This window comes from Oryzias melastigma, linkage group LG7 (genome assembly GCF_002922805.2).
Source record: "Oryzias melastigma strain HK-1 linkage group LG7, ASM292280v2, whole genome shotgun sequence".
NCBI classification, from domain to species: Eukaryota; Metazoa; Chordata; class Actinopteri; order Beloniformes; family Adrianichthyidae; genus Oryzias; species Oryzias melastigma.
Window position 1 is genome coordinate 5,550,037 of NC_050518.1, and position 21,395 is coordinate 5,571,431.

The following is a 21,395-nucleotide window of genomic DNA, read 5'->3' on the forward strand; positions in this document are numbered from 1 at the left end:
AAGCAAAATAAAATGATCCCCTGTCATAAAACTTTTGTTTTCTAAATATAATATAAACACACAAAGAAAAAAGTCTTTTATGATCTTTCATCCAAAGTACTCGGGATTGTTTGGATGAACACAAATCTGATAACCTGGCAATGGTAAATGTTGTTTAGATTGATTAGGTGAAATGGAATAACTTCTCATGTCACACACAATGATCTGTCGTGGCATACTAGTGTACCGCGGCACCCTGGTTGAAACACACAGAAGGCCCATAACCTACAAGTTAAGTGATGGACACCAGCAACATACAACACCCGTTTTATTTAGCGTTTTCAAGAATATTCTGTGTTCTAAAATAAAGAAAAAATATATTTACTTAGTTAAGCAAACAGACTTAAATAAGGACAGAATGGGATGTTGGACAAAACTATAAAAAACATAGATCCAGCTGAATCTGTCACACTGATCATCTGAGTCGATGGCTTCCTCGTCAAGTCTGCCAAACTTAAACTAACTAAGGATTAAATAAATAAATAATGGAAAACCGAGGTACAACCAGAAACTGAAAAAACAAAACCCAGAAACCAAAGATATACTGGAGAAGAAAGGGGAATGTGGATAAACCAACCAACTAACACCCACACTGCTCCATGTACTCTGCCTAAAATCACTCTGATACATGTCCCCTATGGTCCACACCTGTGCTACCTGTGCCAGATGAGCAGAGGGAATCACAGAGGGGGGATGGAAGGAGTGCATCACCGTGGCGACACATAACAAACACAGACATTGTTACCAGCTGCCAACCACTTGCAAATATTGGCCGTTATATTGGCAAACTGGCTCTTTCAGCCGGAGCCTCTTGGCAGTTCTGCTCTCACTGCTTTTTTTTTTTCATTTCAAAAATACAGATTCAGTAATAGCTTAAAAATCTGTTCACAAGCACCACTTGTTTAGTTGTATTTATCTGCTGGTCTCACCACCTGTTACATGAAAGCAAATCGTGTACTTACCTCAAAGGTGAGATTTAGCCCACAGAGCATCTGAGTTTGATTCATCTTTCTGGAACTTTGATTCACAGAGACGGTGCTTTACAGACACACAAAAAGCGTTATAAACATAAAAACAACAAGGACACAATAAGATAAAAGAAACTTTATAACATGGATAAGAAGCATTCAAAAAAAAACAAGTAAAAGAAAAAAAAAGAAAAATCAGAAAACTTAAGATACCACCTGAAGTTCCAGTAATTACTCTCAGGGGTACAATTTGAGAAACGCTGGTCTGAACAAGAGTTTTCTAAACTTTCTAATATTTCTCTTGTATACTTTTATCTATACTTTTTTAAACATTTAAATGTGTTTTTTTTTTTTTTGCTTCATGTGAAGAAATGCACTTCCCTTCTGCAGCACAGCACAACAGGGATCGCCCGATTGGTGGAGGGCTACCCAGTCATAAGTCTTTAGGCCTTACCTTTAAAAAAACATTTTTTTGACTTCACTAAAAGTTTAAATGCCCCTACAATTATACCAATACTGAGAAAGCACAACCTAAAAAGTATTTAGGGTTCAAAAAACAACTAAGTTTATGTATATGTAGATTTTATTTTATCGTGCTTGATTAATGCAAAACACAACACACTCTGTATGTTGACTTCGAAATGAATTAAGAAAATGATTGGATGGAAATAATATAATTAATAATAGTAATGTAATACATCTTGTGTATGCATAACCTTGGCTTGTGCAGGTTTTTTGGTTCAAGTTTTTTATCTTTGCTCTTTTTCTATTATTAATTTTCTCTAACTTCTTGTCTCTGTACAGATCATGAAATGAGCAAACTCTCATTTTAAATAAAACACCTGCATTTACTAAAACATTTTATTCTACTATTTTATCAGGTATCTGCAAAAAGGGCTGCACAGAAGATAGAAACGCCTGCTAGCGAGGTTGGAGAGGTGACTCCCAAACCAGCAAAGAAATTGAAATCATCCGAGAAGAGCCAGAAGACTGAAACACCTTCTCAGACCAGCTTTAAGCCCTTCGACTACAGTCAGTCTGACCTCAAAGTCTTTGCCGGTAAGTCGATAAAAAAAAAAAAAAATCACCATTTCCATTTTCAGTTCCTGCACATTTTGACAAATGATCTGTACTTCTCACTGGCTTTGCAGGCACTAAATCAAAGGACAACTCGCAGTTTGATCCAAATCGACAAGGCCAGGGTTTTAAGAAAAAGGTGTTTGTGCATTTAATTTTTTATGATTTAATTCCATCGCTCACAGTGTATTAATGTTTAATGCATCCAATTAATCTGCTTAACAGAAAGTTCCTCAAGGACAAAAGAAGCACACCTCAGCAGGAAACAGAAGCATGTCGTACATGGCTGGCAAGTCAGATAGGTAAAAATAATCCCATGTCTTTAGTGTTTTAACAGATACAAACAATTGAATGTTAACCATTTTGTCTTTTCTTTGTATTCTCTTTAGAGGGTTCCGGCATAACTGGCCCAGAAGATGAACCATCTTCACGTTTTTTTTGTTTTTTTACATTAATGTAGAGTGGTAGGATGTTCAGGATGTTCTTTTTCCCCTAAAAATTACAGTATTTTAGAACTGAAGTCATTTCAAAAGTGTATTTTTTTCATCCTGGAAAAGTTTCCTCTGTAAATATGTACCAACAAAAACCACTCTTTAATAAAGTTGATTTTAGAGGAAAATGTCTGTCCACTGTCATTTAATGTATTATTTATTATGATGAGATCAAATACTAGTTATGATGAGATAAAATCTCTTAATACTGGTTATCATGATAGGTATGTGTGAACCTTCAAATTTACTTTTTAAATATCATTTTAAAGTTTGCACTGTAATAGCAGGAGTTTCACATTGTATCTTAAAGTTTTTAATGATTTTATCGTTCAGTGGATTATATAAATTCCAGTCATTTTTCCTGGTACAGTTTTCTTTTAATCTGCCAACTCAGTCTCAAGAGTCAGAAGAACTGCTGGAGTTCACATGGATTTGAGCTTTTTCTAGTCTTCCGCTTCATTGCTATAATTAATGCAGTTTGCATGACTTTTGTTTTACAAAATTGTGCATGAAAAAACATAAAAACAATGAATGAGCAATGAAACCGTTTTTTTAAACCATTATTTGATTAAAAATTAAAATGCTACAAATAATGAGGAGATAACTCCACCAAATTCGTAGCCATTGACAACTATCAGTTTCTACTTTTTTAACTTTGTGAACATATTGTTCTCAAATCTGTAGCTTTATTTTCCTATTTTGTTGTCAATAGTTTAACACAGTTGTTAGATTGGAATTATTTTCTCACAGAAGCTCAGATGTTAGGAAGATAAATAACCTCGAATGTAACCTGTAACCATTCTTCAAGGCTCTTTATGCCACAACTGTGACAACAAAAATGGCTCCAAAGGGTTTTCGTAAATATGTAACAATGGATTTCATAAATGATTTAATTTATGCAGATGATATTGTGGTGAGTCCCAGCAATGATGGAAATGATAATCTTAAACATCTCACAAGTATAAGAGAATAACTATGATATCAAGTATAATGTAAAGGGACTTTAAAAAATATCTATCTATCTATCTATCTATCTATCTATCTATCTATCTATCTATCTATCTATCTATCTATCTATCTATCTATCTATCTATCGAGTGTGCGCATGCGCAGTGTGGTGTCGTGATTGATTTCTTCACGTGGGCTACTCTGTTTCACGGGGCGGTGGCCAGAGCCCCGTCATCAGTGTTGTGTCAAACAAACTATGCTCCAACATCTCTATCCTCAAACGCTATTGGCTGAAACGACAGCGAAGGCCCTGCGTCAGCAGCACCCGATTGGCCCGGTCAGGAGACAACAAGTTTAGATGTCAGGAGGATTGCCACACTCACAAAACACGTTAGTCTTACCTGTGGCTTGTGGCAGCAGCTGTCATGGAGCAAATTAAAGATGGGTGGTTTACGGAGTCGTGCGCGCTGTGGCCGGGACAAGCGATGAGCCTCCAGGTGGAAGAGGTCCTGTATAACAAAAAATCCAAGTTCCAAGATGTTATGGTTTTTAAGAGGTGAGGACTGCAATGACTTAACTTGGCTAATGTTGCTAGCTCCTAGCAGTAGAAACAGCAGGGACAAGTCTCCTATCTCATGCGATAAAGTAATTCATTTGTGACCTTTTTTGTGTTTTAACTTGTTATTTAAGCCGTGTAAAGACCTACACTTTACTGCAACTTGTGTGTATTTTTTTAATGTAACTGTGCTGTCGATTTGTAGTAAAACCTACGGGAACGTTTTGGTCCTGGACGGAGTGATCCAATGCACCGAGAGAGATGAGTTTGCATATCAGGAAATGATTGCCAACCTCCCCCTGTGCAGCCACCCCTGCCCCAAAAAGGTTCCGTTCAATAGATGTTGCACAACGTCATCAATCTGCTGAGTCAGTCCTGTCCATGACACAGCAATGCATGGTGTTTTCCTCCCTCCAGGTTCTGGTGATCGGTGGAGGAGACGGCGGTGTGCTCAGAGAAGTGGTGAAGCATCCTCTGGTGGAGTCCGTGGTTCTCTGTGAGATAGATGAGGTCAGTTTTTTATATGCAACTTTGATGTTTTTTTGTTTTGAGTTATCATTGTCGAAATATTGATTACTATTCTGCAGGAGTCGACCAAAGATCAATGCATTTTTGACAACATTCTATTCCAAATCCAATTTGATCTAAGACTTTTTATCTTTTTCGACTAAACAAAAATACAACTTTCATTGACAAAATAAGCTATTTTTTGAAAATGTGTTTTTATTCCTAAAAAACAAAGTCTACAAATGTGCAGCTAGAAACTGAAGATAAATTTAAAATTATTGTTTGTCATTAAAATTTCAAAGAAAACATATTAAACAATGTTTTTAATGTACTAATGCAGAATCAATAGGTTTTTATTAAAAAAAATCTTGAGAAAAAAAACAATTTTGTCACTACTGGCAAACATTGTATTCATTGTAATAGATTGACACAAGCGTTCATTCAGCTTAGCTGCTCATCTCTGTGTGAGGTTTTTATTCAAATCTTTTTAGGACACTTTTTATGGCGTTATTTATTAGTTAAAACAACACGCATAATGTGGGATATACATCACACAACACATTCCTGATGTTCTTCTGTTACGCTGATGTCCTCATGGGTTCTCACAGGTTAAAAATAGCTTTCATAAACGAAAAAAAAATAGAGCTTTATTTGGCAAATTAATACATTCTGAAACTTTTTTGTACATATGAATACACAATTGCAAGTGCACAATGTTATGCAAAAAGTTTGTGTTTGTTGCTGAAATTCTCATGTGGGAACCAAAATTTGTTTTAGTTTTTGTTGTTGTTGTTGTTGTTGTTGTTTTTTTTCTAATTATTTATCTAATACATCTTTTTTGTTTCTTTAGAAAACCAGAATTTCTTATAAAAAGAGTGTTAAAGGATATTAAGTTTAAACCTTTGATTGAGACTATAAGCAAACATTTATTTTATTTATTGCAAAGACTTTAAGCTGCTCATCTCAGTGTGAAGTTTCAATCTATTTTTTAAAGATACTTTTCCTGATCCTCCTGACCCACAGGGACCATCTGTATGATGAATTTCTGATCATTTAGTGTCTTTTGAATCAAGAAAAACTCTTCTCTTTTTCTCAAATGCTGCTAAATAGACCAATAAATCAAAAGTATTGCTCAAGTTTTTTCCGTTAGTTCTTGTGTGGGTGTTGAACTAATTTTGCAATAAGGACACTGGACTTGATGGCACTCCTTTCTCTGCCGTCTTTTCACACGGCATTAGTGATTAGTCAAAAGTATTCACAGGAGGATCTGAAAGTAATATCTGATTGACATGAGGAGCACAAATCTGTTTGGAGTTGTCATTTCTACAGGTTTTTTCACCGCCCCTCTCATGAGCTGACATGTCTGCCCTTTAGGATGTCATCAACGTGTCAAAGAAGTTCCTACCAGGCATGGCTAAAGGCTTCTTCAGTCCCAAACTGACGCTCCATGTTGGCGATGGCTTTGAATTCATGAAGCAAAACCAGGACGCCTTTGACATCATTATTACCGACTCCTCGGACCCCGTGGGTAAGTGACAATGTTGATCAAAAGCATGATGGCATTTTTTGTTTGTTTGCTTTGCAAATGTTGTTGCCTTATCACTGTTGCAGGACCTGCTGAGAGTTTGTTCAAGGAATCTTACTATCAGCTGATGAAGGCAGCTTTGAGGAGCGGAGGAATTCTTTGCTCCCAGGGTAAACGATTTTACTAAAACTGCAGTTTTTTTCCATTAAGGTCTTAAAGTCAAACTCCAGCTGTATTTTTTCTATTCTTAAATCAATCCCTGTGACATTTTAACTATAATTGTGTCGTTTTTTGCCAAGATCATAAAGGCTTTGTCATTTTTTAAGCCCAGAAGTGCTGCCACAAACGATTACTTAAATAGTCGACTAATCGCTGATTATTTTTTCCGATTAGTTGACTAATCGAGTCTTGCACAAAGTGGATGTAAAACACACATCTTAACTATCATTAGCTGTAAACTAACTAAAAACTAAACGTATAGCATTACCTGCAATAATCCTAGTGAGAATGCTGTAAGATGAATTTGGCCGCTGAAGATGCTGGTGATGATAGCTAAAGATGCTGATATTGGTAGCTAAAAATGCTGAAACTGATTGCTTAAATCACTAAAGCTAACAGCTGAAAATGCTGAAGCTGATAGCTAGCTAGAATATTAGTTAAATGCCAAATTAGCTTAAAAACTAACAAAAAGTCCAAGTTAGCCAAAACAGCTAGCATATAGCTGAAATATTAGGAAAAAAATCCAAAACAGCCTAAAAAAAGTAAGAAGCCCTAAGCTAGCCAAAACAGCTAGCATGTAGCTGAAATATTAGCCAAATCCGAAATAGCCTTAAAAACCTTTAAAAAAGCCAAAGTACTCCAAAAAGCTAGCATGATGCCATCATAACTTTCAACTTTACTACACTCTGACTCCATATAATATAAAGTAACGACTAATCGACTATTAAATTAGTTGTCGACTATTTTAATAGTCGATTAGTCGACTAATCGTGGCAGCCCTAATGCACCGCGGCAGTAGCTCAGAAGTACATTTCTGGGTTGTGGCTGTTGGTGTAGAGCGACCCCGCCCCCCTTCCCTGTCACTGAGAGCTTTGTTTGCGAGTTCACATTTAAGCTTATAGCCTCAAGCTAACATTAGCGGCGCAAAAATAACTAGATTGGATCAATCCAGTCGTACAGTTTTGAGCCAGAATTCGGTGCATCCTGTTTTTCTTCTGTTCCTGATTTTAACCAAGAAATACTTGTAAATTGCAGTTTTAATCATAAATTATATTATATAGATCATCTCCTATGAGAAAAAATGCTACAAGAACATGTTGAAACACAAAAAAGACGATTTTTCTCCCAAAAAAAAACAAAAAAAGTTTTTTGTGTTTCTTTTTAACATGTTCTTGTGACACTTTTCTCATCATGTAAAGAAAATTAAGCTTATAATAGCATTTTTGAGCATTTCTTTATTCAAATCACTGTGAATCAGGAGCAGACAAAACAAATGCAGTTTGAAAAAGATTGTAGGTATGATGTAGAAGCTACAGTGGGCAGGCCTCAAACTCCTTGCACTGCTCTATTCGAATGCATCCACTTGCAGACAAATTGATCCATGTACGTCTTACTTTTTAATGTAAACATGCCTAGGATAGCACAAGGGTTACACTATCAAACCTTTTTGTCAATCTTTCAGGAGAGTGTCAGTGGCTTCATTTGGAGCTGATAAAGGAGATGCGTACCTTCTGCAAAACTCTTTTCCCCGTTGTGGATTACGCTTACGGCACCATCCCAACCTATCCGAGTGGCCAAATCGGATTCATGCTCTGCAGTAAAAACCCCGTAAGGAGCATTCCACTCTCAATTCTTTACCTAGGCTCTGCTTTTATAACCATTTATAACTCAATCATCCTTACTTTCTTTGATTAGTTCTTTTTCCTGCCATAATTATACAGTTATTATTTGTTATCCTATTAGGAAACAAACTTCAGAGAACCGGTGAAAGCATTGTCAAAAGAAGAAATGGAGACTATGAACTTACGGTATTACAACACTGAAATTCACAAAGCATCATTTGTTCTACCTGAGTTTGCTAGAAAGGTAAGATACTCATGTATTTATTTATATTTTATAGAGAATGTATTGTTTTACACATATCAACTGTCTTATTAATCATCAACAGGTACTCAGTGATGTATGACCAACAACAACTGACCTCCATGTTTGTTCTCTACCTGGCGCTCCGAACTCAGACACAAGCAATCAAGGACTCCATCTCCTCCATATGTCACCTCAGAGATCCGATTGTGAAAACCTGCTAAGTTTGTGATCTAGTAGCAGCGTTTCCTATGTTGTTCCTCATGTTTCTATGGGTTTTTTTTTTTTATATTTTCAATTGTCTTATCAGTATTTTGTGAAATATGAGCTGGGCTGAAAAGAGAGGAAACCTTATCAAACCTGACCTCATTCTGAAACGATGTATTTTGTTATATCTGCACACTCAACAGCTACACACCAGTATATTTACCCATACTGAATAAGTGTTGCTGCACATTTTATCTCTTTGTTGCCATCGGAAAACACTCATGACTGCCCGTTCAAGTCATTGATCTCCACATAAATCCTATTGTGCATGATAATGATAAAAAAAACTCACTTTCAAGTTTAATCACAAGTAGTGTCCTCAACGATGACTTAAGGGTCAAAAGTTGAAGAAAGTTCCTTTTTAAAAAGTGTTACTAACCTGAAATGAATTGAAAAAAACGATTGAAATACAGTGATGTATTATGAAAAAAGTAAAAAAATTATGATTAACGATGACGTTAATGGAATTTTTTTTTCGCAAGATATGAATTTATTATGCAATGATAGTTTACAGAATTCTATATTGATCTTTAGTAGTAAACCTGCTGTAGTTGAGTCACAACTATTCCAGTCATGAATTTAATGTCTCACTTTTATTTCTCATGTCAGTGTCATGAAAATACTGTGTTAAAGAAAAAATCAACTGTGTCCTCGAACTGTTTCCTGAGATGTAAACAGGTGTTTTTATAAGAATTCTGAACTATAATAAAAAGATTAACACAAATTTCATTTTTTGTTAGAGTTTTTTTTGTTTGGTTATACAATTACATAATAAATAAACAAATCAAAACTGAGAGAAACATACTTTAAAGTGTTCTTACTTTAGTGTGAGTTATCAAATAGGTAAAAAAAAAAGTCAGCTGGATTTGGTTTGTCTTTTACTACCAAAGGTGTTTCACCTCTTTGAGAACCTCAACCCTTTTGGAAAAGAGAGGAAATATTTCCTAAAATAAAAGATGAATCCAGTCTAATTGACTTCCTTTTTCACCTATTTTTTGGTCAAATCTACAAAGATGTATTAGAATCCACAGTCTTCTGGTGATTTCTTGTTGCAGTTTCAACCGTCAACCAGAAGGTGGCATCCTTGAACCTGTCTTGTGTTGGCATTTAATTTTTTGTATTTTGATTAAAAAGCTGACAAACTGCATAAAAAGTAAAAGAAATAATCGAATTTATCTTGTGGTTTTAAGCTGTAACTGACTGTTGGAGCTGTTGCTGCGTTGTTGCATGAACTGTAGTGATTACCAATTATTAAAAATTGGCCTATTTTCAGATTTTAAAGGGGTTTGGTTGCCCTGTTGTCATCTGAGTGACATCTGTTCCATTAGAACGCCTGCAGCGACTCATTTGACATAAACATATTTTATTCTGTTAAGCAAAATGGGAAAGATTGTAAAGTTGTGATTTAAAGTAATTTCAAAGATATTCAGTCTTGCTAAAATACCTAGATTAATTCAAAAGGATAAGCAGGAAGTATTCTTTACCAAAGCCATTTCAGTTTTGTGGCGAATGATTCCAAACTAAAAAAAAAGTTCCCATTTCATCAAATATAGACTTTTCCTTGCTCTATTGAAGCTTTTAAATATCTAAAGTCTTCTGCACGCTTGGTTCATGATACCTTTAAGGCAAAAACTGCAGATTCTTCAAACAAGCTGAAATACTAATACTGTTAACGTTTCAACACTCAGCTAATCTTTGAATTTGGGCTCCGGGACTTTTACAGATTAGAAAAAAAATAGCCAAAATCTGTTGTGAAAGCATGCCTCATCCAGCTGAACATATCAAACAAGGAGTGATTGAGTGCAAATGCTCTTATTTCCAGCTGGAGGCACCAAAGTAAGCTGAGTAAACTTCACTCATTGTTCTTTTTAGAGATGCACTTCTGGGAATTATGGCAACTTCAAAAACATTTCTCTTGGAAAAAAAAATCAGACTGTAACAAGTGTTATACTGTCAGTAAGAAATCCATATAAATTACCATAATAGATGAATAGAACAACTTCCTTTTTAAAAACTGTAATTGCAACAGTATTCTTGATTTGCCTGGATATAGATGCCAAACTTCCCAGAAATGTCACAGTTTTTAACTACGAAAGCTAAATCGGTGAATGGAAGTTATCATTTGAATTTTTAAATATAACAAACAGGTCCCCTTTAAGAAACGACAATCTTTGTGGGTCTTGATAGTATTATCAGTTATTTTGAATGTTTGAAGAAAAAAAAGGTCATGCAAGAGTCATCATGACAACATTTTATCTCCATCTTCATCACATATTTCCCTGTTTGAGCGCAGACATCTGGAGACCATGAAAAGAACATAACTGTAACTCTCAGGCACAGACAGGGATTTGTCATGTTTGGGCTTGTGTGGCTCACAGTGTTTCACTGACAGAAGGTTGAAGAATTCTTTTGATTACCCTCCAGGAAATTCTTGCGTCAAACCTATTTTTTTTAAAATAACCAACATGCCTTCTAGACTCACAAGGACTTCACAAGAATTTTTCATTACATCGATAATATAGGAAACCCAAATTTTACTCATCCTTTGTGACTAGCCTTCTGCTAAAAGCCTCCACAGAATAGGATAATTCAGTAATGTTTTAAACTTTTTAAAAATTTCGGCCAAGAAGAAATATTTTAGTAACTGCTTTTGCCTCCAACTTGTTCTGTTTTTATTTCTTCCTTTCATGATTAAATCAACATATTAAATACACATCATAGGGACAAACATGATTAGAAAGACTCAGTGAGAAGATTTGATTCTAGCTCCTGTATCAAATCTTGAAGGAAAAAATAGAAAGAAAGAAATTAATAATCCTAAAAGCCTGCCACCACGCACAACACCAACCACACGTGGGTATAAGTGACCTAGGCGGCTGCCTAGGGCAGCAACTGCTAGAGGGGGGTGCCCAATTTTTTTTTTTTTTTTTTAAAAAAAAGTTTGCCACACCACTCATTTCGTGTAAAATTACAAGAGGTATTAATTAAAAAAAATATTAAAATAACTCAAAAGTTTGACATCATCAATCATTTGGCACCTTTCCTCGCTTGATGCTGTCGCTGGGTTCGCATGCGGAAGAGCCACGAGGCGGCGTGGAATAGAGGCTGCTTCTATTCCGCGCCTTTTGTTAACCTCTGGTGTGGTTCACACCCAACGTGAAGCACCACGGTCCTCCTTGGCCGGCTCACGCAGTGCAGAGATCTTTTCAGCCTTTGGTCTATTTTTTGTGCAAGCAATACGCGTCAATCCAGGCAGAAAATTATGCCAATTCACAGAAGACAATCCGGTCAATTTACAAAATATAACCAATTTTTCAAAATAATATACCCCTATTGACAAATTTGATCATATGTTTGTATCTAAACAGACTGTAGAGATTAAAATACAGTATTCCCTCCTTGTAAGCAAGGGTTAGGGACCGGAGACCTCCGCGAATCCGCGACTACAGCATACTACCCTCAGTCTCTGTCTCAACCCCCACCCAAGCAATGTCTGTTACCGATCCATACTTGTCAAAAACACTTCTGATCATGTTTTGAAAAGAATTTATTAAAAGATATTGGAGTATTACTCAACATAAAGAGTTTTTTTGTTTATCTAGAACTGCAAACTTTTCATCAGGACTGTCACTCTGTGCTGTAAAAATGTGCGTGCTTCCTAATTCATCAAATAAGTGCGGGACGGCATCTCTTTCCAGAATTTGCCAGTTTCGTTCATAATAAACACCCGCTCTGGATGATAATTATCCTCCGTGATTAATTTAGTGATATTTTCGCACTGATTCTGAGTTGGCTGATGCCATTTCTCCATCCATGCACTTGTGTGTGTGGGTGGGTGTGTGTGCGTGCGTGCGTGCGTGCGTGCGTGGTGGACAGTTAGGCGTGTTCTTGAAACCGCAAATAACACGAATAAATGGGGGAACACTGTAAACGCATAAGAGAACAAAACACAAACAGACACACACAGATCAAGGTAGTGGGCCAACTATGGAGTGGGGGGTCTAAATACAATCAACAGAGAGAGACAGAGGGCAGTTGGTGACAAGTCAAGATGGATGATGTCAAATTAATTGTAGAAACTCTAAATAACAACAGCTGAGCAGAAGTGCCCGTTGACTGCTGCGAAAAAATAAAAATACGCGTCAGCTGAAGGTGAAGCGGATTCCGCAGGTACTGTGCTTCGTGGTGCTTTCACATGCGGTGAGAACGCAGAGCGACCATGTCTAGGATGTGGGTAGGTGGGGGGCAGGGGGCAGTGTTGTCTCTGTTCGTGCTTTTTTAAAACTTTGACAAAGCAGCAAATCAAGGAAATAGTCAAAAAAGGAAAGATGAGGAGGAAAAACGCTCAAAAGCAGAGGTTTGTCATTTTTTTCAATTGCTTTATTTTTTAGAAAAAATACTGTTATTTTTCATCGAAAAAGAAGAATTTAATTGGCGATCTAGTTTTTTTATCTTCCAATTTTTAAAACCTTAACAATGGAAATCTTTAAGCCTTTAACACTGGAGATGCCTCTAAAAAAACTACCACGCACATTTATGTGTGCTGAGTGGTAATGAAATAGTTAGCGCTTCTGCTATGCAAATGTTGATGATACGTATCCCGCCTGGGGGGGAATAAATAGTTTTTGCAAGTTATTTTAAGTTTTTAAAATTGAAATAAATACTTATTGCAACATATTCTAGGCAGTAAAGGTGTTTCTTTTCCAGGCGGGAGCAGTAAAATCCCTTCGCTATAGGGCGCCATGCAGCCCAGGGCCAGCCCTGCATAACATGATCCTCAAGTTTCTTCTTTACAAATATTTCTTTAAGTGAAGTTTATTTGAAGTTTATCTAAATTTTCTGAAACGTTTACTCTGACAAGAAAAAAACATGCTTGCTTTAAAGTAGTGCAAGCAATTTGACACTTAAAATCATATCCCCTCCTCTGAGTTTCATCTTCTGAAAATAAAACAAATTAACTTTTGTGAGCTTTCAGTCACCTCTTTATTTTAAACTTTAAGCATGACTAATAAAGTTTGTTGCTCCACTAAATCTTCAAATTTTAACACTCCTGAGTTAATAAATAAAACATTTGCCAAGATTTATACAACCCACACATTAACACAATATGTAAAATCAGTCAATAAATTAAACAATATAACAGTTTCAGCAAATTAGCAGATAAATAATACTTAACATTACTAAAAACAAATATAGTTTTAGTCACTTTAAATTGAATAAATAATATGATGCTTCCAAGATAAATTTATATTAAAAAATACCCCAATAAATCTAAACTCAGATAATTTTTACCAACAGACAGTTTTACTTCCTGTTAATTTTATATAATCAAAAACTCCAACTTTCTTCTTTTCCAAATTCAATAAAACCTTATAATTAAAACAAAATTTAAGTTTAACCATTTACATTTTTATATCTTTTAGATCTTTCTTTTTATTGCTTTTCTAACCCTTTAGACCTGTGGTCTCCAGCCATGTTCCTCATGAGATACTGCTTATTTTGCATTCATGCCTGTTTTAGAAATTACTGGTCACCTGGATCAGGTGTATTCCGTCAATCAGGAACAGGGTCTTACTCAATCCAGCCAATCGACAACTGGGGCTGGACAATCACTAAAGAAGGGTTGGCTGCAAACCAAGCAGGGCAGTGGCTCACGAGGAACAGGACATGGAAGAAGATGCACCATTGGAATGAAATGCAAAAGGACCATAAAACAAATTTGTAAAATAAACAGAACAAAAAACACACATTGGATTGCCTTTGTTCTACAGGTTTTTGTAGCATTCTCAATATACGAGTCCTTATGATAGATAGATAGTCCATTTCCCTCACCTTTTTTATACAAAGTTCTTCCTGAGTTCTTATCATACAATTCAACAGTTCCGTCACATTTATGTCCTTCAGATTTTTCCCATTCCTGCTGTGTTGATGAGTCTGTCTTATGCCATTATCTTGTGATTGCTTTAATGCAACTGGCTAGGAAATTTTGACTAAATATCTTTCATTTTTAAATACAACGCTGTTTGACCAAATACAGAAATATGCTTGTCTTGGCATATTGTAGCCCAGGATCCTGTTGAGTAAGGCCGAAAGACACGGGAATGATCCACATTTATGTTTTTTCCATCATGGCTGAGCCAGTAGTGTGCTTGATTATGATTTTAGATGTCATCAGATAGTATTTTTTCAACAATGTAGTCTCCATACCCACGATGAAGTGGAGCTCTACTGCATTTGCAGAATCTGAAGCTAATCATCTTCTGATATCTTTATACCTAATTTCCTTTCCTATTACTTTTTGAAATATTTGGTGTTTTTTTTCCTTCTTGAATAAAAAAATGTTGTGTTATCAGCAAACATAGCAAGTTTTAATAGATTTAAGACTTCAAAAATCTAATTTAGGTATAAAAGAAAAATAAAGGGGCCCAAGGTTGATCCTTGTGGGACACCACATTCAATATGTAAAGCATTTTGAGGTATGACCTTCAAGCTACACAAACAGTTATGTAAATAACTGGCTAACCCTTTCACACCTGAGGCGTGGCCGGTGACACTTAAACTCAAAATCTTTAAACATACTGTAACTTTATAACCGTTAACACAATCAACAATGAATTCCTGCAGATTCTGAAGGAGAAAAGCGGCACAAGGCTGATCGTGTTAATGGTGGAAAAGTTACAGTAAACAGAAGAACATGAACACTGGAGGGTTAACCAATTAAGGGCCACTCCTCTTTCCCTAACAAAAATAACTTTGAAATGAAAATAGACTGATCAATAGTATCACATGCCTTTTTAAGTCAATAAAATCTCCTGTTGTATATTTCATTACATCAGTTGTTGTTGAAATGTCTTCTGTTCTGTATTGTCTTCACCATAGAGCTCCAACAGGCAGATTGTGATAAGAAGATACTTTTCCTTCATCCTTTCACATCCCTCCACCACAGAACTGATACTGCACATTAACTGCAGCACTAAATCGATGCTGATGTGTATTTGTTATTTCCTGAAGACACTTCCTTGAGTGTCAGACTATTCAATTGCAATCTGAAGGTGTCAAAGACAAAATGCGACTTGGATTGTGTGTCAATATCTTAAAATTCAAGCTAGAATTGGACCAAGCTGAGTTTATCAGACTAGTTTGATGTCTTCTAAAAGGAAACATGTTGATTCCACAAAGACCATCGAGCCTGTGGCGTTACAGTAGACGCGTAGACGTCATAGTTGAAGTCAAACCTGCGTCCAGCTCAGTTGCCTTCAGCAGATGTTCTTTTTTTGGTCAATCGCATTAACCAATTGCGTCACAACGTGTCGATAATGTTAACTTTGAAATGATTTCATGGGCTGACCCCTTCATCTTCCCCTCCTCCGTTTTGCTCACGTACCACAACTCCAACGACATGCATTTGTACACCGTCATACACCCACCGCCCTCAACGTCAACAGCAGAGGGGGGAGAGGAGTATAAAAGAGTTGGGGACTTCGGAGGTAGAGCAGAAGAAACATCTGGGGTCTCCAGAACCGATGAGAAGCTGCCGACCAGCTGCACTGCACTTTCTGCTCCTCACTCTTCTGGACCTCTGAGTAGTCAGAGCCGTTCAGACTCCAGCTCACACACGCACACCCCTTCCTGTGTGAACCTCCTTCTCTTGCTCCTGTAGCGCTGGTAGTGCACTCCCGTCACAGCATGCAGCTCCTGGTGGTGTTAGCAGCTCTCATGGGGGTTCTGTTCAGCGTTAGAGCAGCTGCCGTGCTTCCTGTGGACGACAGAAGCTCCATCCATGTGAACAGGGTGAGAAAAATGATTTATTTCCATTATAATTTCAAGAGATTATAACATCTATTTTAAAAACAGTTTTTATGTTATGATAGTTAATTATCTTATGAAAAACTGATTATTTTGTAATAAACTGTTGAAATGCATTAAATAATACTTAATTTTGCATGAAAATAAACATTTCCCCAAATGCTTTATCTTTTTGGTTATAGGAGCTGAGCAAAGAGCGCAAGGAGCTGATCCTGAAGCTGGTGTCCGGCTTGCTGGACGGATCTCTGGACACCAACATGCTGCCCGGAGAAGCGGCACCTGTGGACTTCGAGGAGCCATTAGAGTCTCGCCTGGAGGAGAGGGCTGTCTACAACAGGTTATCGCTGCCTCAGCGTGACCGAAAAGCCCCTTGCAAAAACTTCTTCTGGAAAACGTTCACCTCGTGCTAACAGCACCGCGGCGTGCCACGCTCTGCCCACATCTCGTCCTCCTCTCAGTCCCAGCTCCTCATGAACTGTAGTAGACCTCGGCTGTGCCAACCATCTCCACCTGTGCAGCATCTTATGGACTTTAATGAGACAACGTGTCTGTTTGAATATTAACTATTTATCTATACAATGTATGTATTTATGTACCAGTGCCGCTCACGTTCAGGGTCCACAATAAAGCATGGATATAATGTTTAAGATTGTAAGCAGAGTTGATTGCTTTTGCAAATTGTCCAGAAAAATCTGTTCATAATTTCAGCAAAATTCTGTGATATAAATGCAAAAACTAAAATGACTCCAACTGTGTGAAATATTAAGGAGTTTGCTGTGCACAAATATATTTCTGTGTCTCTAAAAGGAGAGTTTTGGTCATTCGTGGTGCATGGAGAATAAGTTACTAAAATCCACTCAGTCTAATGCCTTCACTTATTTTCAATTGCTGGTGAAAAACTAAAATATATAAAATGAAAAACATTCTTTAAGTTTATAATAATATTAAATATTAGGATAAAAATGCAGCAAATGCTCTTACCTGAAAACAAGAATGGTCTCAAAATGAGAATAAAAGTGTTCATTGCAGCCAGTTCCTCATTAATTCTTAGTCACAGGTTGAGGGAGGAATTTCAGTGACTTATCACAGGTCATTAATGCCGTCAATGATAGCGGAACGGTAAATAAATCAGAGTCGTGTCAACTCGGTGTTGCAACAGCACCAGGAACTGCAGCAAATGAGCAGCCTTGAAAGTGACAAGTGGCTGTGCAATTAAAGTATGAAAGCATTTGATTCTGAGAGGAAGGTTCAGCATGGGTGCAGGGAAGGCATTTGTTGGAGTGATTTTGATGTTGGTCTGTTTGATAAAGAGAGCACAGCGGAGGCTCCGCTTGCATGAGGAGATGATGAAGCCTTGCCGGCATGACCCAACCAACACGCTTTGTGGGTCTTGCAAGTAAACAAGACACAAAGTCGCCAACCGGCTGTTTTGTTCTCAATCAGTCACACTACAATTACTGCGCACACACAGAGCCCTTCTGGCATGTTTCAACCAGAGGTGGGATTTTAGTGAGTGCCACAATCAAAGCTGATATTCAGAAGTCCCTGTTAGTGACCTGATGGATTTTCTGCAAGTAAAGGTGTCCCGCTGTTTGCACCAGTTCAAATAAATGGTGTTTTCTTTTGCTAGCGACTAAGACGGAACTTTCTGTCACATCTGCCCCGATCATTGCGCCAAATGAGAAATGTGCTCATTTTTTTGCATGAACAACATTACAAAGCAAACCTGTCATTTTGCTTTCCACTTAACCATTTGTAGTGTTCCTGGTAAGTAAAAAATAGCTTCAAGTAGGTCATTTAAAGCACTTCCTAATGCTTATCTGTGCTTCAAATTTCAACCCATAATAATGAAAACAAACCCATTTCTAATCAACAGTGAAACCCACACACACTTAAGAAAAGCATCAGAAAGACAAAGCGCCTCTCAGCGAGGTCTCGCCATCTTTCTGTGCAGAAGAATAGCTGGTAATGATCCATGATGGTGATGATTTCAGGCTCCATGTTCTGATTCAATTGCAGGTTTTACAATAAAGGTCAAGTTTCTCTCTTTTTACTCGAGTATAAGAAAGCTGGAAACAAAACTATATATTATTGAGTGAAACCGTGTTTTTTTTTAAGTTCTGAGAATCTCACTTGATGGTAAGTAATAGTGCCGTGAATCTCCGAGCCAAATAATTATACGCTTCTCATATCCACTTGGAACTCTGCTCTTTTAATGATGCTGAGCAGACAAAGGCTCCGCTGGGTTTACATAATTACAGCTCATCACGCTGCATCTTTTCTTTTTACGATGTTAAAAAAACGGGAGATAAAGTAGAAATACCAACAGGTAGCAGCCCAAACCTCTTCAGTCATGAAAAGATTTTCTCTTCATAATCGAAAGGTGGATCAGCACCTCCATGTTGGAATAGTAAACACGGAACAATTTGATGTCGGTGTCCACCCCTGACTTTTTATGCCTCGGAGTTTAAATGAGCATATAGAGGAGCAACATCAAAGCAAATGGCTGCAAGCAAAGCATTTTATTGGTTTCCTTTTGATCTGCAGGAGGAGGGGGAGCCGGAGTGCTCCGGCCTAACTGTGTAATCCAGATTTAAATGTGTCTCCATATCGGCATGTGCTTAAAAATAACAAAAACCTCGGCATTGATGCTTCACCTCATTGAAGGAAAAAAAATGACTTCAAAGAGAAATTCAGATGCAGAAAATAAAGTTTTGGACTTTATTTGGTGTTAAATTAAGATTTTCGTGGAATGTTTTTGGACAAATAATGCTATTCTCTTGAGTGCAAAAATTTTATTTGTAATTTTTTTCAGCTCATCTTGTTGGAAGAAAAGCAGAATTGTTCACTTGAAGTCTGTAAATATGTGTGATTATTGAGCTTTTCAAAAGTATGAATTTCTCTTGAAGTCCACTTTCTAATTTTACATTCAAAGTACTTCAGAGGCAGATAAATGGAAGTCAAAGTTACCGCTGAAGAAAACCGTCCATAAAGTGCATTTAAATTCCAGAGAGGCTGTGACATTTGTATTAGCGTCTGGTAAATCTCAGGCAGAATGAACTCCAGACATATTAGTTCTGCTCCATTGACTTTCTGAGAAGCAACACATTTTAAAAAGGTAGGAAAGTGAGCAATTAAGAGCTAGCAATGAATTGAAGGATACAGTAGATAAACAAAGACGTGAAAGGCGTCCTGTCAAGGTCCTCTCTGTTGACCTGCAGAGTGTGGCTGAAGTTGGAAAAACGGTTTTCGAAAACAAAATATCAAAAATGATGTGGAGCTTCTGTCCAGACCATTTCTCTTTTAATAAATCAAGTTTTTGTCATCATACTGGCAATTGTGTGCAGATTATCTAGTCATAATTTTACATATTTTATTGCTTTTCATAATTTTTTGCTGTTGTTTTTTTTTATTATTATTTCTTCTTAATCTGCTCAGTTTCAAATGTTTTATTTATTTTTATTGAAAAGGACTTTGGTTCCCGGATGGCATTTTAAGGTGTTATATGTGAAGTGGAGGTTTTTAAGAAAAAAACGAGACTAACTTTTTTAGTCAAGCTTATAAATTGTTTTTACATGTCCACATGTTTCAATTTGATTTGATTAATTTGATTAATAATTAATTTGATTTACTTTGATTGTATTTGTGGTATGTGTGTTGGGTTTTTATTTATTTTTCATGATGATTTACATTTTTAACCATTATTTATTTGATTATTTATAGCACTTTGAGGTGCTTTATGGCAGGAAAAGTGTTATATGAATACAACTGAATTAGAATTTATTTACATTTTTATTCATTCATTCATTCATATAGCTAGTAACTTTGTTTTTAGAACTGAATAATGAGGTAGTTCTAGATGTTAAGCTTGAATGGTTCATAATAAACTAGTAAATGAGCCTGCTGTCAAATAGTTACTGCAGTTAAATACCGGTAAGTAAAATACGTAAAAACAAAAAAAAAATAATAACATTTCACCTTTTTTATAAATCTCTGTTGTATTTTCTTAGCTCTTGTCACGTTCTGCTCTCAGATTTCCCCGTCAGTCACACCTGGCTCAGATTTTCAATTATCCACAGATGTCTCGATTTAGGTTAATGAGCCTCTGTGTATTTACAATGTCTGCTTTTCACTTCATTCTTGTCTGATCTTTTGCATTCTCACCCCTTTGTTTAAAAAATTGTATCACACTTTGAATTCATTTTTTGTCCTCACATAAAAGACAGATCATGATTTCTTCATCTCCTTGCTGTACACATGGGGAATTTGTACATGTACATTTCTCTGTGTATTTTTGATGTAATTTTTAATACATTCTTCACTTGGTTTTGATCTTCTCACCAATGCAGGAAGCACATAAAAAACACTTTATTTGATAGTAAATTGACTTAATTTAGTCACTAGAATTGTCCCAATGTGGGCGGAGCAAACACACACACTGAGGACAAGCCTGTATTGTGGATTTGGATTATAGGAAGAGCTTGAGTCAAGGTTTTCCAAAAAGGATTTCTTTTTTCACACAGCTCAAATTTGGGGGATTTTAACCAATATAAGCCTCCAGAAGTAACATGGCTTGAACAGTAATAACGCTTCATGGTTTTACTTTCAGCTCCACACAGAGAAAACACACTCACACGTTCTTGGTTTTGCTCTACAGTTGGAAGGAAGCACTAAGTGGATGCATGTTGCGCTGCTGTTCACAATAAAACTGCATTCTGCTATCAGCTTGTTTGGATCCATAGAGCTTGTGGTGCCAATGCTGCTGCCCCAACACATGACCTGGCTGTACAATTTGCTTTTTCACAGCAAAATGAAACGAAATCTAAATATGTTCAGACTTTACCATTTTTTTTTTAGTTTATTTTATTTAGTTATTTTTCCCAGTTTTTTAATTGAATTGAATTAATTGAAAAAGTATATGCAAAAAACAAAAACAAGAGGAGTTCTCGTTAAATATGAAAGGAAATGTTGATTAAACTTCCTGTGGAGGCAGAATCTGTCTTTTTTTGGGCTTGTGGTTATATTTTATGTGATATTCTTGTATAGACATAAAGGCATTGTTTTCTTATGTTCTTTAAAAAAAACAAAGTAAAGATTAGATTTTTTTGACCGTATAGAAATATAGAATT

At 36.5% G+C, this 21,395-nt stretch overlaps 3 protein-coding genes across 3 annotated transcripts in view; all 3 read left to right on the forward strand.

Moving 5' to 3' along the window:
- The window catches only part of exosc10 (exosome component 10), a 13,567-nt gene extending 10,864 nt beyond the window's left edge, over positions 1-2,703 (forward strand). The window contains exons 22-25 of the mRNA XM_024293812.2: positions 1,889-2,066; positions 2,159-2,223; positions 2,310-2,386; positions 2,474-2,703. Coding sequence (XP_024149580.1) covers positions 1,889-2,066; positions 2,159-2,223; positions 2,310-2,386; positions 2,474-2,504 — 351 coding nt within the window. The 3' untranslated portion in view covers positions 2,505-2,703. The remainder of the gene's footprint in view (positions 1-1,888; positions 2,067-2,158; positions 2,224-2,309; positions 2,387-2,473) is intronic.
- A 1,178-nt stretch (positions 2,704-3,881) lies between these two features.
- Positions 3,882-9,189, forward strand: srm (spermidine synthase). Its single transcript, XM_024294105.2, has 8 exons — positions 3,882-4,079; positions 4,285-4,405; positions 4,497-4,589; positions 5,961-6,114; positions 6,198-6,281; positions 7,793-7,938; positions 8,074-8,196; positions 8,279-9,189. The coding sequence occupies exons 1-8, from the start codon at positions 3,949-3,951 to the stop codon at positions 8,294-8,296; spliced, it is 870 nt and encodes a 289-aa protein (XP_024149873.1). The 5' UTR covers positions 3,882-3,948; the 3' UTR covers positions 8,297-9,189.
- Positions 9,190-15,939: 6,750 nt separating this feature from the next.
- LOC112158711 (somatostatin-1B) lies at positions 15,940-17,010 on the forward strand. Its single transcript, XM_024292195.1, has 2 exons — positions 15,940-16,251; positions 16,449-17,010. The coding sequence occupies exons 1-2, from the start codon at positions 16,147-16,149 to the stop codon at positions 16,674-16,676; spliced, it is 333 nt and encodes a 110-aa protein (XP_024147963.1). The 5' UTR covers positions 15,940-16,146; the 3' UTR covers positions 16,677-17,010.
- Positions 17,011-21,395: the final 4,385 nt, after the last annotated feature.

What these genes read in the sequence shown, in the direction of transcription:
- srm (XM_024294105.2), top strand. Translation starts at nt 3,949, where the DNA reads ATGGAGCAAATTAAAGATGGGTGGTTTACGGAGTCGTGCGCGCTGTGG. An exon ending in CGACTCCTCGGACCCCGTGG is followed by an intron (nt 6,115 to 6,197) that starts GTAAGTGACAAT and finishes TCACTGTTGCAG; the next exon opens with GACCTGCTGAGAGTTTGTTC. An exon ending in AGGAATTCTTTGCTCCCAGG is followed by an intron (nt 6,282 to 7,792) that starts GTAAACGATTTT and finishes TCAATCTTTCAG; the next exon opens with GAGAGTGTCAGTGGCTTCAT.
- LOC112158711 (XM_024292195.1), top strand. Translation starts at nt 16,147, where the DNA reads ATGCAGCTCCTGGTGGTGTTAGCAGCTCTCATGGGGGTTCTGTTCAGC. An exon ending in GCTCCATCCATGTGAACAGG is followed by an intron (nt 16,252 to 16,448) that starts GTGAGAAAAATG and finishes TTTTGGTTATAG; the next exon opens with GAGCTGAGCAAAGAGCGCAA.